This window comes from Haliotis rubra, unplaced genomic scaffold, assembly GCF_003918875.1.
Source record: "Haliotis rubra isolate DU_JTF1 unplaced genomic scaffold, ASM391887v1 Scf733, whole genome shotgun sequence".
NCBI classification, from domain to species: Eukaryota; Metazoa; Mollusca; class Gastropoda; order Lepetellida; family Haliotidae; genus Haliotis; species Haliotis rubra.
In genome coordinates, this window is record NW_025767450.1 from 237544 (window position 1) to 256665 (window position 19122).

General features: G+C 43.5%; 1 protein-coding gene across 1 annotated transcript; it reads right to left on the reverse strand.

The window, feature by feature from the left end:
• Nucleotides 1-2204: 2204 nt before the first annotated feature.
• Nucleotides 2205-18471, reverse strand: LOC124259711 (15-hydroxyprostaglandin dehydrogenase [NAD(+)]-like). Its single transcript, XM_046693900.1, has 7 exons — nt 18301-18471; nt 12630-12753; nt 5365-5477; nt 4764-4860; nt 4455-4531; nt 3839-3975; nt 2205-2939 (listed from the first exon to the last, which is right to left on the reverse strand). Exons 1-7 carry the CDS (start codon nt 18391-18393, stop codon nt 2831-2833), a joined length of 750 nt encoding a protein of 249 aa, XP_046549856.1. The 5' UTR covers nt 18394-18471; the 3' UTR covers nt 2205-2830.
• Nucleotides 18472-19122: the final 651 nt, after the last annotated feature.

Below are 19122 nucleotides of genomic sequence, written 5' to 3' on the forward strand. Positions count from 1 at the left end.
GACCAATACGAGCCGAGCTAAATGGGATTTCATGGTACAAGAGGATTTCTTTGGCAAACTAGGCCTTTACGGTTCTTACATTGCAATAAGAGGGTCATGTGTTGTCATCAGACTTCGTTTGTGATTGTGGAACATGTTACCTTAGAATGGTGACATCGTTAACGAGCTACTTGGAAACTTACAGTAGTCGATTCAAACAGATGTTTAGAAATGCATGTTTTCATATTGGTCTTCGTATATGGCCTTGGTCAGGTATCTTGGTTCTAGTGACAATGCCTCGGGACAATACAACCCGTCTCTGGACTATACATCTGTCTCGAGACAATACATCCTGTATCTGGACAGTATATTCTGCATCTGGACAATCCATCCTGCATCTAAAGAATGATGGTAATTTTATGGATGTATAAGTCCTTTATTCTGGGAAAGGCGACGTTTCGACATAGATTCTAATGTAGTTGGTAAGCAAGTGATGTCGAAACGTCACCTTTCACATAATAAAGGCGTTATATATCCATAAAATTACCATCATTCTTGATCACCTCAACTTCTAAAAGGCCAATCAAGAAATCCTGCATCTGGACAATACATTATGCCTAGGGGCAATACAATCTGCCTCTGGACAATAGAATCTGTAAACATTTATATATCCACATTTTTAATATGATTTCAATTTTATTTTGGACGACTACCCAGTGCGACATTGGGCGTAGATCCCAAACCAAGTAAACGCTGTGCCTGTGACTACACCACAGACGATCCTGGTTCAGATCTAACGTTGGTACAATGTGCGAAGGGTGTCATGGCATCCCCATTTAAATATCAATGACCAGTTACAGTGCTGTGTACAAATAGCCCAAACCAAGGTTTTCAAGTATGCCTACAGACTTATACTGCTATAATTGATGTTCGTGGTTGCGTGTGCAGCAACCTTTGATTGTGGGTTCGAAGCCCGGATCCCCCCGATCAAGTTTTACCAGTGCCAGCTGTAAATGTACCTGTACTTAGGGGTTTCACCAAACTGGTAAACGTCGGAGACCTGCCTCACTCCGGGATTTTCTCCCACATGAAGCAGACCCGCCGCCACAACGGGGGAATTGTTGAAGGTGGCGTTAGACTCCATACATTCACTCACGAAGTTTTACTGATAATTATGTAATGAGCTCCGGAAGTTTTACTCTCTGCTCAGGAAATTTCTTCATCTCATTCCAAGACTTTAATTAGGCGTATAACATACTCTAGAAATAGACTTTCAAGGATTGGATTCTTCTGAATGAGTTTGCAAGATAAGAACTGAACTTGTTAACTTGGTTGATTAACGCAGAGAAACTAAAACTCAACTTAAGTTTATTTATCAGAGATCATGATACAAGCATGATAAATGCCAGAGCTAACTTTTTGAAACTTTGTCTGTTGGCATCTGTGGTATAACGAGTATTGCAGTGTAGGAGTGTATGTGTATGGGAGTATGTACTGTATGGCTTATGGCTGTATGAAATGACTGATTTAGAGGTCTAGCCATTTCATGAACGAAATGGTGTTGTGAAAATACAAGTGACTAATAACAGACAAGAAGTATTTGATAACAAACTTTATTGACATAATAATTCACGAAATTACATGATATGTCACATAATTAATGGGACCATAACATTATGTCATTTCATGAAATGACTGATTTCACAATCTGACTGTAACATATATATGGTGCATGGTATACGGGAATAATGTAGTGCATGGATGTATATGTACATGTGGTATACAGGTGACACGACATGTTTGTTTTGTTAATTAATTAATGACCATCAAACAATGTTGATTCGCCGCCAACAAGGTTGATGTATACCGCTAAGTGGCTGAGCTGACACTGAGCTGACACTGAGTGAGTTCGCTAATCACGTCGTTAATTGGGTCTTGGGGGGTAGTAAATCAGTTCGCTATAGCCGTTAATTCGCTACTCACGAGTTCGTTATTCGCGTATAATTTTAATGATATTATAAAGGACTATTGACGGGACTTTTAAATTTGTTCGCTATATCCGTTTGTACGCTATATCCGCGTTCGCTATATCCATGTTCTACTGTACTTGTGGTATATGTGTAGATGTGGTATATGGTATATGGAACATAATCATTGCAATGTTCCGGGAAAGTGCGGATCTAGGTATTACGTCACATGGTGGGAGATTAGTCAGTTGGACAACAACAATAAAGTAGTTTACTGATAAACTAGTACAAGGAGTTGGGGGGGTGACATTTCTACACGGGTCATCAGTTCTGTGCTGAAACAAGTGGTGGAACCTCACTTAAACCATGTCCTTCAGATTGCCCTCCAGCGTCCTCCCCATCGATCTTCACGAATGGGGCCTTGATTAAACTGTGGCCCAGGTAAACTGTTCACATCCACAGCACATTCACATTCTGCCCTGTTGAGAACACCGCCCTTGGTAGAATGCTTTGATTTTCTCCCAGATTTTTCATGTACTTTATGAAAATGGCAAGAAACTGACGAGAAGTCCTTTTGCTGCATTTTGAAATATCTGTATTGCTACCTACTGCGAGGTGAAGAAGGTTCGTGAACTACGACTCAGGGAACTGGATGCTTGTGTAGATGGGTAGGTTGAATGGTGGTATCAGAAGGGTTGGCCAAGTTTACATTAACGAAAAACATAAAGAATTTTCCATCGGTTTTCAAATCTATCACTCTTTTTTTTGTAAATACCAACTTCCTTGTCTTTCTATAAATGCCATTCTGAGAATTTGATATCAAAACATTGTAAAGATTTGAAGCAATTTCTAAACTTCTTGAATATGTGCTTTTGTTCGTCACTCTAATATTCCACGTAAACTTTCCCTAATTTCTCCCCCATTTTCAACACAGCGCCGTTCTTGGAGTCATCCTGTACCAGATCCAGGAAGCCCTCGGCCACATACTCCGGGCTGCAACCAATCAGGGAAACGTTTGTGAACCCTCGATTATCCAGTGTGGTATATCTCCATTCTGTTACAATATATTACCGCGATCCATTCACCATCATAGACCAGCTATATGTCAAATTCAAACTGCGTGAGGACCGTCCAATCAAAATACTCTAAGGCGATAGACAATTGTAGAAAGACTGACGTCATGAACACAGCTATGGCAGAGGCTGTATCGGTGGTACCCGTCATAATACAGTGGACATATACTGGATACTTGAGGGTGGCACTCGATGACGTCACTGATCATCGGACACACTTGGCTTATGATTAGATTAAAGAAATATTAAATAGCGCAACTCAGATACTTTAATTCTGAGCAAACAGTGCATAATCTCAGGTCGGAGTAGTTTTATCGCTTGGAGGGACTCCTGATCACAGGTTTGGTGCTGACAAACCTAGAAGCACAACTGAACTGGGATTCAAACCCACACTCACTGGTGCCTGGCCTTCAAGATGGAAGTACAGCGAATTTAGGGGACGACTGAGCCACCCGTCTTATCAAAGAGGCGTCAAAGCGGTAGCAGTACTTTCTAAAGCAGGGGTGTATTCACCGTGTATCCATTTCTGAAGCACATTTCGTGTTCTTTGTAGCTGATAAATCTCACCAAACAGTTTATTGTCTTTGAGTTAGTGTCGATAACCTTGACGTTATCATTTTGTTCACATTCAGGGCAATAGGTGAGAAACAGATCTCGCGTCCTCACGTTGCCCTGGTTCTGCTGAACGAGAGAGGCCGAGATGGTGACGCACCTTAAAGCTATATAAAGGTAAGGTGTCGAATGTGTCCAGGATGAATAGCACGAATGAATAATACTAGTAAACTCTCCTGATTAGTAGAACATAACTACAACACTTACGACATCACTCCGTGTTCGTCCATATATTTGCCGACGTCTCCGTCAGCTGATCCACCACGGGGCAGCAGGGCCGTGTCGGCAAAGGAAGGACATAGCACATTCACACGCACTCCATTGTCAGCACACAGAGGACTGCGCTGAAACATTCAGCATACCCAATACTCAATTGTCAGCACACAGAGGACTGCGCTGAAACATTCAGCATACCCAATACTCAATTGTCAGCACACAGAGGGCTGCGCTGAAACATTCAGCATACCCAATATTGGCGGCACATAGTGTGTTAGAGTTGACTTCATGCTCGAATTGTCTGAAGTGAGCCAATATTTCCTATTTAGAACATACAATATTTATGTTTGAAAAGGACACTACCCTGTCTCCCCGAACAGGAAATAGCACAGCTGAATCCAACTTACTGCATTTGTGTTTATTTGTAGATACATATTCTAAATGAGTTCATTGTATCTCTGAGACTAAATAATACTCTGAGGCAGACTCGGTTGGTGGGTAAAACCTTCAGAGCAAATTAATTTTGAACATTTTACAACAGCTCGAGACAGTCGGGTTATCTGTATAAGGTAATGTAGTCTGAAGACCCTGTCTGGTGGATACTCACAGCCCAACTCCTGGAGAAGCCGATGACCCCGTGTTTAGTGGCAGTGTAAACTTCAGCTCCCGGAACCGCCATCAAACCTGCACAAACAGAAACACGGGACATTCTTTAGTCCTGCGTTGTTCTCACTTAACAAATCGTCTTTCATCGTCGGGGCCTTATGTAAGCATGATATGTCATGTCGACCTCTCGTAGCTTTTGTCATGTCCTATAGCCATGAATGGGGAGCGAGGTGCAGTGCTGCTCTTGTCAAGCATCACTGGCGATGGAACAACATCCAACTGCTCCACAACCAGCACTGAACTATCTCACCTGCAATGGACGCCGTGTTGACGATAACTCCCCCTCGGCCCCCTTTGTCCCGGCGCATCAGGTCCAGGGCGAGGTTCGTCCCCCGGATCACGCCTTTCTGTAACACACCGTCATTATCTTATGTACAGATCAGAGCGTCTGTAGGTCACAAGCTCGGCTTCATACAAGGGAAGTGTCCACGTCCAAGTTCAGGCTAAACTTCACAATGAAGTGGTACTGTGTATGTCCACATCTACGGTCAAACCTATTGTCAGACACCTCAGTCTGTACAACGGAATCCGACGCCCTTGAATATCCCTATCCATGCTCATGTCAGGGTAGATCTGTATGTCTATTACCTTGATTATGCATATGGATTCCATCCGGGTTTTGGGTTCATTCAGAAAAAAGGGAGCACAGTGTGTAACACATTCAGGTACACCAGCAATGATTCTCTTTACTTCACGTAAATATAACATCGCGACGTAAAACAACATGCGAGCATGACAGTATCAAACATTACCTGTATTAAGTCAATACCTATTGTGAATGAAGATCAATATCGATAATCACGAAAACTGTTGTAGTGTCTATAACAATCAAGACAAGTGGACCAACTGACCAGGTTGACATCGACGGTCTTCTCCCAGACTTCCCTAGTCTCGCCTATGATCCCGGCGTTGTTCGACATGATGTCCAGCCCACCGAACCTTTCACGCACCTGCTGGAAGACAGCTGAAACACGGCGACATGAAGAGGAAATGGATGTGGACGTGAAGAAGACATAAATGTGGACGTGGAGAGGACATAAATGTGTACATGGAGAGGACATAAATGTGGACGTGGAGATGATATGGGAGTGTAGAGGACATGAATGTGGACGTGGAAAAGACATGAATGTGGACGTCGAGAGGACATGAATGTGGACGTGGAGAGGATATGGGGGTGTAGAGGAGAGGACATAAATGTGTACGTGGAGTGGACATAAATGTGGAGGTGGAGAGGACATGAATGTGGAGATGAAGAGGACATGAATGTGGAGGTGGAGAGGACATGGATGTGGAGATGAAGAGGACATAAATGTGGAGGTGAAGAGGACATGAATGTGGAGATGGAGAGGACTTGAATGTGGAGATGAAGAGGACATAAATGTAGATGTGGAGAGGACATAAATGTGGAGATGAAGAGGACATGAATGTGGAGGTGGAGAGGACATGAATGTGGAGATGAAGAGGACATGAATGTGGACGTGGAGAGGACATGAATGTGGACGTGGAGAGGACATGAATGTGGAGAGAGGACAAGGAATGAATGATGAGAGAGGACAGATGTGGACAGGAAAGTGGACATGAATGTGGATGTGGAGAGGACATGAATGTGGACGTGGAGAGGACATGAATGTGGATGTGGAGAGGACATGAATGTGGATGTGGAGAGGACATGAATGTGGACGTGGAGAGGACATGAATGTGGACGTGGAGAGGACATGAATGTGGATGTGGAGAGGAATGGAGGACATGGAATGGACATGGACATGGATGTGGAGGACATGAATGGATGGAGGAGGACATGAATGTGGAGGGAAGAGGAATGAATGGACGTGGGAGAGGACATGAATGTGGACGTGGAAGAGGACATGAATGTGGAGGTGGAAGGACATGAATGTGGACGTGGAGAGGACATGAATGTGGATGTGGGGAGGACATGAATGTGGATGTGGAGAGGACATGAATGTGGACGTGGAGAGGACATGAATGTGGATGTGGAGAGGACATGAATGTGGATGTGGAGAGGACATGAATATGGACGTGAAAGGAGGACATGGAATGGACGTGGAGAGGACATGAATGTGGAGGTGGAAGAGGACATGAATGTGGATGTGGGAGGACATGAATATGGACGTGGAGAGGACATGAATGGACGTGAGGAGGATGGAATGGAAGATGTGGAGAGGACATGAATGAATGGACGTGGAGAGAGGACATGAATGTGGACGTGGAGAGGACATGAATGTGGACGTGGAGAGGACATGAATGTGGAGTGGAGAGGACATGAATGTGGATGTGGAGAGGACATGAATGTGGACGTGGAGAGGACATGGATGTGGACGTGGAGAGGACATGAATGTGGACGTGGAGAGGACATGAATGTGGACGTGGAGAGGACATGAATGTGGACGTGGAGAGGACATGAATGTGGACGTGGAGAGGACATGAATGTGGATGTGGAGAGGACATGAATGTGGATGTGGGGAGGACATGAATGTGGATGTGGAGAGGACATGAATGTGGACGTGGAGAGGACATGAATGTGGACGTGGAGAGGACATGAATGTGGATGGTGGAGGGACATGAATGTGGACGTGGAGAGGACATGAATGTGGACGTGGAAGGACATGAATGTGGATGGTGGAGGACATGGATGGTGGACGTGGATGGACATGGAATATGGATGGTGGAGGACATGGAATGGATGTGGGAGGACATGAATGGATGGATGGAATGGAGGACATGAATGGAATGGAGGATATGGATGGAGGACATGAATGTGGATGTGGAGGAGGACATGAATGGACGTGGAGAGGACATGGATGTGGACGTGGAGAGGACATGGAATGAATGGACGTGGGAGGACATGAATGGACGTGGGAGAGGACATGGACATGGACGTGGAGAGGGACATGAATGTGGACGTGGAGAGGACATGGATGTGGATGAAGAGGACATGAATGGATGGTGGATGGAATGGAGGACATGAATGGATGGAGAGGACATGAATGGATGGATGGAGGGATGGAATGGAGGGAATGAATGGATGGATGATATGGATGTGGAGGACATGAAATGGATGGTGGGATGGAATGGAAGGACATGAAATGGATGGAGAGGACATGGAATGGACATGGATGGAGGACATGAATGGACGTGGAGGACATGGATATGGATGGAGGAGGACATGAATGTGGACGTGGAGGACATGGAATGTGGATGGATGGAAGGACATGGAATGGATATGGAATGGACGGGACATGAATGGTGGATGGAATGGATGGAGGATGGACATGGATGGACATGGAATGGACATAAATGGTGGACATGGAATGGAGAGGACATGGAATGGAATGTGGATGGATGGAGGACATGGATGTGGACATGGAAGGAGGACATGGATATGGATGGTGGAAGAGGACATGAATGTGAATGGATGGATGGAGGACATGAAATGGACATGGAGAGGACATGGAAATGGACGTGGAGGACATGAATGGACGTGGAGAGGGACATGGATATGGATGTGGAGAGGACATGAATGGAGATGGATGGAAAGGACATGAATGGATGGACATGGATGGAGGACATGAAATGTGGACGTGGAGAGGACATGAATATGTGGATGTGGAGAGGACATGAATGTGGAGGAATGGAGAGGACATGAATGGTGGACGATGGAATGGAGGACATGAATGGACATGGACGATGGGAGGACATGGATGGACGTGGAATGAATGGACATGGAGGACATGGAATGGACATGGACATGAATGTGGATGTGGAGAGGACATGAATGTGGACATGGAGAGGACATGGATGGTGGACGTGAGACAGGACATGAATGGTGGACGTGGAGAGGAGACATGGATGTGGACGTGGAGAGGACATGAATGGACGTGGAGAGGACATGAATGTGGACATGGAGAGGACATGGAATGGACGAAATGGAAGGACATGAATAATGGAATGGAAGGAAGGACATGAATGTGGACGTGGATGGAAGGACATGAATATGGATGTGGAGAGGACATGAATGTGGATGGTGGACATGGACATGAATGGATGGATGGACATGGAATGGAGGGAATGGATGTGAATGGACATGAATGAATGGACATGGAGAAGGACATGAATGTGGACGTGGAGAGGACATGAATGGACGTGGAATGGAGGAGGACAATATGGACATGGAGGAGGACATGGATGGATGGAGGAGAGGACATGGAATGGACGTGGAAGGACATAGAATGGACGTGGATGGGACATGAATGGATGGATGTGGAGATGGAGGACATGATGGACGATGGAGGACATGGATGGGGACGATGGAAAGGATATGACAATGGACGTGGAGAGGACATGAATGTGGACGTGGAAGGACATGAATATGGACAATGTGAAGGACATGGAATGGATGGATGGAGGACATGAATGTGGATGTATGGAGGAGAGGAATGGACATGGAGAGAATGGAGAAGGACATGGATGTGGAGGTGGAGGACATGAATGGTGGATGGAATGGAGGACGTGGTGGAAGGACATGGATGTGGAGAGGGACATATAGAATGTGGACGTGGAAAGGACATGAAATGGACGTGGGAAGGACATGAATGTGGACGTGGAGAAGGACATAAATGTGGACGTGGAGGACATGAATGTGGACGTGGAGAGGACATGAATGTGGACATGGGAGGGACATATGATGGACGTGGATATGGACATGAAAGAGGACATGGATGTGGATAGGAATGGAGGACATAAATGGACATGGACGTGGAATGGAGGACATGGAATGGATGTGGAAGGACATGAATGTGGACGTGGAGGAGGACATAGATATGGACATGGAGGACATGAATGTGGACATGGATGGAGGACATGGATGTGGACGTGGAGAAAGGGACATGAAGATATGGACATGGAGAGGACATGAATATGGATGGAATGGAATGGACATGGATATGGACGTGGACAGGGACATAAATGTGGACAGAATGGAGAGGACATGAATGTGGATGTGGAGGAGGACATGAATGTGGACGTGGAGGGACATAAATGTGGACATGGATGGAGGACAAGGAATGTGGACGTGGATGGAAGAATGGAATGGATCATGGATGTGGAGGACATGAAATGGAGGATAGAGGAAGGACATGGAATGGATGTGGGAAGGACATGAGACATGGATGGTGGACAGGACATGGATGTGGACGTGGATGGAGGACAGGAATGTGGACGTGGAGGACATGGAATGGACGTGGGAAGGACATGGAGGACATGGATGGTATGGAGGACATGGATATGGAGGAGAATGGACGATGGATGGATGGGACATGGAATGGACATGGAAGGACATGAATGATGGATGGAGAGGACATGGAATGGACGTGGAAGGACATGAATGGTGGATGGAAGGAATGGAGTGGATGGATGGATGGAATGGACATAAAGGAATGGATGGAATGGACATAAGGATATGGACGATGGAAGGACATGAATATGGACGATGGAGGACATGATATGGACGTGGAAGGACATGAAATGGACGTGGAAAGGACATGAATGTGGACGTGGAGGACATGAATGTGGATGGAGGACATGAATGGACATGGAGAGGACATGAATGTGGATGTGGGAGGGACATGAATGACATGGATGGACGTGGAAGGACATGAATGTGGATGTGGAAGGACATGAATGTGGATGTGATAAGGACATGAATGTGGACGTGGAGGACATGAATATGGATGTGGGGAGGACATGAATGTGGACAGGAATGGACATGGATGTGGACGTGGGAGGACATGAATGGACGTGGAAGGACATGAATGTGGACGTGGAGAGGACATGAATGTGGATGGACGTGGACATGGAAGGACATGAATGTGGATGTGGAGAGGACATGAATGTGGACGATGGATGGAGGACATGAATGTGGACATGAATGGAATGGAGAGGACATGGATGTGGACGTGGAGAGGACATGGATGTGGACGATGGAAGGACATGAATGTGGACGTGGAGAGGACATGGATGGACGTGGGAGGACATGAATGTGGACGTGGAGAGGACATGAATGTGGACATGGAGGACATGAATGTGGAGGTGAAGGGAGGACATGAATGTGGACGTGGAGAGGACATGAATGGATGGACAAGAGGACATGGATGTGGACGTGGAGAGGACATGAATGTGGACGATGGAGGACATGAATGTGGACGTGGAGAGGACATGAATGTGGATGTGGGAGGACATGAATGAATGGACGTGGAGGACAGGAATGGATGTGGAAGGGACATGAATGGACGGAGAGGACATGAATGTGGACATGGAGGACATGAATGTGGACGTGGAGGACATGAATGTGGATGGTGAGAGGACATGAATATGGACGTGGGGAGGACATGAATGTGGACGTGGAAGAGGACATGAAATGGATGTGGGAGGACATGAATGTGGACGTGAAGAGGACATGAATGTGGACGTGGAAGGAGGACATGAATGTGGACATGAAAGAGGACATGAATGTGGACATGCGAGAGGGACATGAATGGAGAGGACAGGACATGAATGTGGATGTGGAGAGGACATGGATGTGGATGTGGAGAAGACATGAATGTGGACGTGGAAGACATGAATGTGGACGTGGAGAAGACATGAATGTGGATGTGGGGAGGACATGAATGTGGATGTGGAGAGGACATGGATGTGGATGTGGAGAGGACATGGATGTGGACGTGGAGAAGACATGAATGTGGATGTGGATGGGACATGAATGTGGATGTGGAGAGGATATGGGGGTGTAGAGGAGAAGCATCACATACACACCCAGCAGACAGTATACAAAGGACAGGATTTAACAAATTTAACATTTTAACAATGCTGCGCTTGTTACTGAAGTGTTAAATAAGGGACAACGCTTTAAATTAGAAACATTGAAAGATGAGCTGATGACCATTTTACCCTCTCTTTTGAGATTACATCTGAACATCAGCTGATTATAGTACTGTCGGAAATAGAAAAAAAACTGTATTTTCTCATTTATCTCTACAATTTATGTAGTTGATATGTGAAAGTGTGAAAAATCTGTTAAACTGAGTTCGGCCTAACTACAGTCTCAGTGGTAGAGAGATAGGAAACGGAGAAAAAGGACTTTACTGAGGGGAAATTAGTGCAGAAATGAGCAATGCGGTTTTTTTCTAAGTCCAAAAAGACTCATTTGGAACAGACCATGGCTTTATGCAATTAGTGTGCGACGATATTGTATTACAAAGGACACTTTTTAAATGCCCAATTTAAAATTAGACGTAGATTCATTATAAACGATAGCTGACGTCAAAAATAATAACTTTTATGCCGAAACTATTAAGGATGTAGCTACCATGCAGTCTCCCTGTCACTATGAAAAGAAACAGATAGGAGGGGTCGCCTCAAAAGCAAAACCAGGGGTCGGGCGTGGGGATAGAGATATCAGCTAAGATAAGATAATCCTTATGGGCAATTATACTGGGGAGGTACACGGCACGTCATAACAATTTACAAATAATATCCAGTCCTGTCGATCTTCGGGTGGTCATGCCACCTATATACTACGATGCGTTTCTATGGTTTTCGGGTATCATACTCTCTTACATATCTCAACATAAACTTTATGAAAGAAAGGCACGTAAGATGTTAATCAGTAGATGAGACATAGTCAACACACATGAAAAAGCACAAAATATCTTTGAGATGACCCCTTGTGCCATGTGCATTTCATGCCAGGTGAGTCGACGGTCCGTCGTCATACCTGGCTGAGCGAGCTAATTGCCATCTATAGTCTGATCTATTGTTTTCCGCAGCTATTCGTATTTGTTCTTAAGTTTTGCCCGATTTTACGAGTAAACATGCTTTTCTGGATATCGTATTACGCATCCCACTGAACGCCCAGTTAGGCCGAAGTGGGTTATTTCGACATATGCTATTTGCAATTGTGTCAATTTTAGGGATACAGAGTAACAGCCTAAAAACAGTTTTTTTCTATTTCCGACAGTACTATAGTTAAGAATTACTATAAACCTAAGAAGACATTCTTTATCTCGAAGTAATGGTCTGTGCACAAACGTTCTCATTCTACCTTCCATCTGGGCTTGTGACGTAACGTCGGCTCTCACAAACATCACGTTGTTTTCACCATACTTGTCTTGGAAGGCTTTCAGCGTCGCTTTCCCCGCCTCCGAGTTGACATCCGAAATTAGAACCTTCATAAGTCAGAATAAATAACAACATACATAAAAGCGATGTCATTGTAATTGTCAATAGCAGCAACAAAACTATTTCCATAATGAAAAGCAATCACTGCGAAAAGCAGAGACAGTTATACGAATCCGACCGGTCAAAATAAAGTATAAACCACTGTTTGTGGCTGAAATGAAACAAACCTGGAGTGAGTGAGTGAGTTTGGTTTAACGCCGCATTTAGCAATATTCCAGCAACATTACGGCGGGGAACACCAGAAATTGGCTTCACACATTGTACCCATGTGGGGAATCGAACCCGGGCCTTCGGTGTGACGAGCGAACGCTTTAACCACTGGGCTACCCCACCGCCCCTGAAACAAACCTGGAACGGTTATTGGAGGGAGACTGTTGTATACGGGGATCACAGTTTTGGACCTTACGTTGACCTTGTTTTGGCGATTGTTTTCAGCCTAGTAAGATTATTATTATAACGTTTGTAATTATTTAAAAAAAATCCATATCTTAAGTGCATACTTTCTTTTGCGCTGCGGTTTCTGTCATATGCAGGTACTTATTAATATCTTGTAGACAGAGGTGGTGCCAGGTGTTCACGAAAGGTGAGCATATAATTCCCCTCGTGTCTCACCCAATACAAACACTGGCAGAGGCACGGCAAGTGTTAATATGAGCAAACGTAGGAACACAAGATCTTTCAAGTCAAAACGGTGTCTGACACCGACATCTAGTCTGTTGGATGACTGACACCGACTGACACCGACATCTGTTGGATGTCTATTTGCGATATCAGAGCTACGATTTGCCTGCTGCAAATTGGTTCCGTTACACTAAGCAAACCTCACGTCCATTTGATTAGTGATAGGTGCAATGATCTGCAAACGGTGAAATTTCTGTATGACAGACTAGGATCCGTACCGTACATTGCAATGATGAGCTCGCGACGGAGCTTACAGTGCTTCCATCGTGAACACCCAATGTCAGGTACTCGTGCTCTCCTAAACAAAACGTCATTCTTTCAAAAGGAAATAAAAAATATATAGTCAAAAAATCTGGAAAATGTTTGCCAGCTTAGTAGATAGGCTCCTATCGTGAAAATTGTGCATGTATAATTTACCCAGGAAACAAACAATAGCTGCCTTGTATTCTCATTACAGTCTGGAGAAAGACGAGGGCTGAGATAATTAATTCTTTGGCAAGTGTAGGAATGGAGCTGAAATAGACAGCTAAACAATTCACAGATTATTACATGAAATATGCTCATTTAGATAGCGCTTATCACATGTGATATGCTGAGTAAAACCTACACACCCAGCGTAGTTGTATCAATCTTGAATCTTTAAGAAAGCACGGTATCGTCTGACTCTTGAGAGGGCCGAGTCTGAAGAAAGCACGATATCAACTAAATCTGAAGAAAGCACGATATCAACCAAGTTTAAAGAAAGCACGATATCAACCGAGACTGAAAAGAACGCGATATCAATCAAACATTAAGAGATACTATTCCAATAGAGTGCAACTGCACCCAAACACAAACGTAGGTCGCGATATACAGGGAATGTAGCCCAAAGTGGAGGTAGCTGTCACACCCTGTCATTTGCTTTGTTCCAGCGATATCTTTGTAGAACGCGACCTCAGTAGGTTAAAAGTGGGTACACGATGGCGGATGGTTTAGTTGCCTACCCTATGTTCACAACAGTATCACATGCCTCGCTACGCGGGAATGTTAACAGCAGGACACACTCAGTCAATACTCCAGACAACAAATACAGATCCAGGTAGTATGACCTGAATCCAAGCATGTGATTACCTTGACTTTACCCGTTTCAAGACATCAGTGAAATAGCTAATATACCTCAACACAAATACTGAACATAGACATGTTCTGTATGACACAAACTATCGATGTCCAGTATGACTAAAAACATCGATGTTCTGTATGACTGTTAATATCGATGTTCTGTATGATTGGAAATGTCTATGTTTTATGTGATTGTATCGATGTTCTGTATGAGTTTAGATATTGATGTTATATATGATTGTAAATATGTGATTGTATCGATGTTCTGTATGAGTTTAGATATTGATGTTATATATGATTGTAAATATCGATGTTCTGTATGAGTGTAATATCGATGTTCTGTATGATTGGAAATATCTCTGTTTTATGTGATTGTATCGATGTTCTGTATGAGTTTAGATATTGATGTTATATATGATTGTAAATATCGATGTTCTGTATGAGTGTAAATATCGATGTTCTGTATGATTGTAGATATCGATGTTCTGTATGATTGTAAATATCGATGTTCTGTATGATTGTAAATATCGATGTTCTGTATGAGTGTAAATATCGATGTTTTGTATGGTTGTAAATATCGATGTTTTGTATGATTGTAAATATCGATGTTTTGTAAGGTTGTAAATGTCGATGTTTTGTAAGATTGTAAATATCGATGTTCTGTATGATTGTAAATATCGATGTTCTGTATGATTGTAAATATCGATGTTTTGTATGATTGTAAATATCGATGTTCTGTATGGGTGTAAATATCGATGTTCTGTATGGGTGTAAATATCGATGTTCTGTATGATTGAAAATATCGATGTTCTGTATGATTATAAATATTGATGTTTTGTATGATTATAAATATTGATGTTTTGTATGGTTGTAAATATCGATGTTCTATATGATTGTAAATATCGATGCTTTGTATGATTGTAAATGTCGATGTCCTCTATGAGGTAAATGTCGATGCTCTGTATAGGGTAAATATCTGTGTTCTGTCTGAGGTAAATATCAATGTCCTGTATAGGGTAAATGTCGATGTTCTGTATGAGGTAAATATCGCTGTTTTGTCTGAGGTAAATGTCTATGTCCTGTATAGGGTAAATGTCGATGTCCTGTATAGGGTTAAATTTTGATATCCTGTATAGGGTGAATGTCAATGTCCTGTATAGGGTAAATGTCGATGTTCTGTATGAGGTAAATATCGATGTTCTGTCTGAGGTAAATGTCGATGTCTTGTATAGGGTAAATGTCGATGTTTTGTCTGAGGTAAATATTGCTGTTTTGTCTGACGTAAATGTCGATGTCCTTTATAGGGTAAATGTCGATGTTCTGTATGAGTTTAATATCGATGTTTTGTCTGAGGTAAATGTCGATGTCTTGTATAGGGTAAATGTCGATGTTCTGTCTTAGGTAAATGTCGATGTTCTGTATGAGGTCAATATCGCTGTTTTGTCTGAGGTAAATGTCGATGTCCTGTATGGGGTAAATGTCGATGTCCTGTATAGGGTAAATGTAGATGTCCTGTATGGGGTAAATGTCGATGTTCTGTATGGTTGTAAATATCGATGTTTTGTCTGAGATAAATATCGCTGTTTTGTCTGACGTAAATGTCGATGTCCTGTATGGGGTAAATGTCGATGTTCTGTATGAGGTAAATATCGATGTTCTGTCTGAGGTAAATATCGCTGTTTTGTCTGACGTAAATGTCGATGTCCTGTATAGGGTAAATGTCGATGTTCTGTATGAGGTCAATATTGCTGTTTTGTCTGAGGTAAATGTCGATGTCCTGTCTGAGGTAAATGTCGATGTTCTGTATGAGGTCAATATTGCTGTTTTGTCTGAGGTAAATGTCGATGTTCTGTATGAGGTCAATATTGCTGTTTTGTCTGAGGTAAATGTCGATGTCCTGTCTGAGCTAAATGTCGATGACCTGTATGGGGTAAATGTCGATGTCCTGTATGGGGTAAATGTCGCTGTTTTGTCTGAGGTAAATGTCGATGTCCTGTATAGGGTAAATGTCGATGTCCTGTATAGGGTAAATGTCGAAATCCTGTATAGGGTGAATGTCGATGTCCTGTATAGGGTAAATGTCGATGTTCTGTCTGAGGTAAATATTGCTGTATTGTCTGAGGTAAATGTCGATGTCCTGCATAGGGTAAATGTCGATGTTCTGTCTGAGGTAAATATTGCTGTATTGTCTGAGGTAAATGTCGATGTCCTGTATAGGGTAAATGTCGATATCCTGTATAGGGTTAATGTCGATGTCCTGTATAGGGTAAATATCGCTGTTTTTGCTGAGGTAAATGTCGATGTCCTGTAGTGGGTAAATGATCATGTCCTGTATGAGGTAAATGTCGATGTCCTGTATAGGGTAAATGTCGATGTCCTGTATAGGGTAAATGTCGATATCCTGTATAGGGTGAATGTCGATATCCTGTATAGGGTGAATGTCGATGTTCTGTATAGGGTAAATGTCGATGTCCTGTATAGGGTAAATGTCGATATCCTGTATAGGGTAAATGTCGATGTCCTGTATAGGGTAAATATCGTTGTATTGGCTGAGGTAAATGTCGATGTCCTGTATAGGGTAAATGTTCATGTCCTGTATGAGGTAAATGTCGATGTCCTGTATAGGGTGAATGTCGATGTCCTGTATAGGGTGAATGTCGATGTCCTGTATAGGGTTAATGTCGATGTCCTGTACAGGGTAAATGTCGATATCCTGTATAGGGTGAATGTCGATGTCCTGTATAGGGTAAATGTCAATGTCCTGTATAGGGTAAATGTCGATGTCCTGTATAGGGTAAATGTCCATGTCCTGTATGAGGTCAATGTCGATGTCCTGTATAGGGTAAATATCGATGTCCTGTATAGGGTAAATATCGCTGTCCTGTATAGGGTGAATGTCGATGTCCTGTATAGGGTGAATGTCGATGTCCTGTATAGGGTGAATATCGTTGTATCGGCTGAGGTAAATGTAGATGTCCTGTATAGGGTAAATGTTCATGTCCTGTATGAGGTAAATGTCGATATCCTGTATAGGGTAAATGTCGATATCCTGTATAGGGTGAATGTCGATGTCCTATATAAGGTGAATGTCCATGTCCTACAAGGGTGAATGTCGATGTCCTGTATAGGGTAAATGTCGATATCCTGTATAGGGTAAATGTCGATGTCCTGTATAGGGTAAATGTCGATGTCCTGTATAGGGTGAATGTCGATATCCTGTACAGGGTAAATGTCGATATCCTGTATAGGGTGAATGTCGATGTCCTGTATAAGGTGAATGTCCATGTCCTACAAGGGTGAATGTCGATGTCCTGTATAGGGTAAATGTCGATATCCTGTATAGGGTAAATGTCGATGTCCTGTATAGGGTAAATGTCGATGTCCTGTATAGGGTGAATGTCGATATCCTGTACAGGGTAAATGTCGATATCCTGTATAGGGTGAATGTCGATGTCCTGTATAGGGTAAATGTCAATGTCCTGTATAGGGTAAATGTCGATGTCCTGTATAGGGTAAATGTCCATGTCCTGTATGAGGTCAATGTCGATGTCCTGTATAGGGTAAATATCGATGTCCTGTATAGGGTAAATATCGCTGTCCTGTATAGGGTAAATGTCGATGTCCTGTATAGGGCAAATGTCGATGTTCTGTATGAGGTAAATATCGCTGTTTTGTCTGAGGTAAATGTCGATGTTCTCTATGAGGTAAATGTCGATGTCCTGTATGATGGACAGATATAAATCAGATTGTACCTTAGCACCGTTCTTTAACAGAGCTGCTGCAAAAGACTTCCCTAGGCCCTGTGCGGCTCCCGTTACCAAGGCGATCTTCCCGCTGACTTTCATCGTGTTGTTGTGGTGGTACCTTAGTCTATGTTCCTGGTTTCTGTTTGAAAGGCTGTGTTTGGATTCATAAAAATAGCCTAAAAATAGGTCACGGCAGGTACAAAGGTGGGGTTTTCGACTGTTGAAAGGTCGGACAGAACGGACGCGCGGGAATCCGTTGATAACGAAACACTATACAGACACATGTACTACTTATCAACCAATGTAGACATGTAGCGCCATAAAAATTCGAGCCTCGTACTGGGATTCGAACCTTCTGATCCGAAGTCGGGTGCCTTGTCCACATGACCAAAGAAGTTAACCCCGTCAGCAAAGTGGGATATGACAACACTCCCTGCTACATACTCCCTCCGTCAACAGAAGGCACGTCCCGGACTAGGCTGTAGGGATGATAATATGGTTCAGGGACTGTGAGACGGACTACATTGTAGGGAGGGCTAGGCTGTAGGGATGATAATATGGTTCAGGGACTGTGAGACGGACTACATTGTAGGGAGGGCTAGGCTGTAGGGATGATAATATGGTTCAGGGACTGTGAGACGGACTACATTGTAGGGAGGGCTAGGCTGTAGGGATGATAATATGGTTCAGGGACTGTAAGACGGACTAGACAGAGTACTGAGACTTATTTTTATCAAATTTAATGTGAACGTGCTCAGCCGCACGTTGGGCGTCAGACATATAAACCACCTGATTGAATCGGGGGAATGCGAAGATGCAAAATAGCTG

What these genes read in the sequence shown, in the direction of transcription:
- LOC124259711 (XM_046693900.1), bottom strand. Translation starts at nt 18,393, where the DNA reads ATGAAAGTCAGCGGGAAGATCGCCTTGGTAACGGGAGCCGCACAGGGC. An exon ending in GTCACAAGCCCAGATGGAAG is followed by an intron (nt 5,478 to 12,629) that starts GTAGAATGAGAA and finishes GCCGTGTTTCAG; the next exon opens with CTGTCTTCCAGCAGGTGCGT. An exon ending in GCTTCTCCAGGAGTTGGGCT is followed by an intron (nt 3,976 to 4,454) that starts GTGAGTATCCAC and finishes TGAATGTTTCAG; the next exon opens with CGCAGTCCTCTGTGTGCTGA.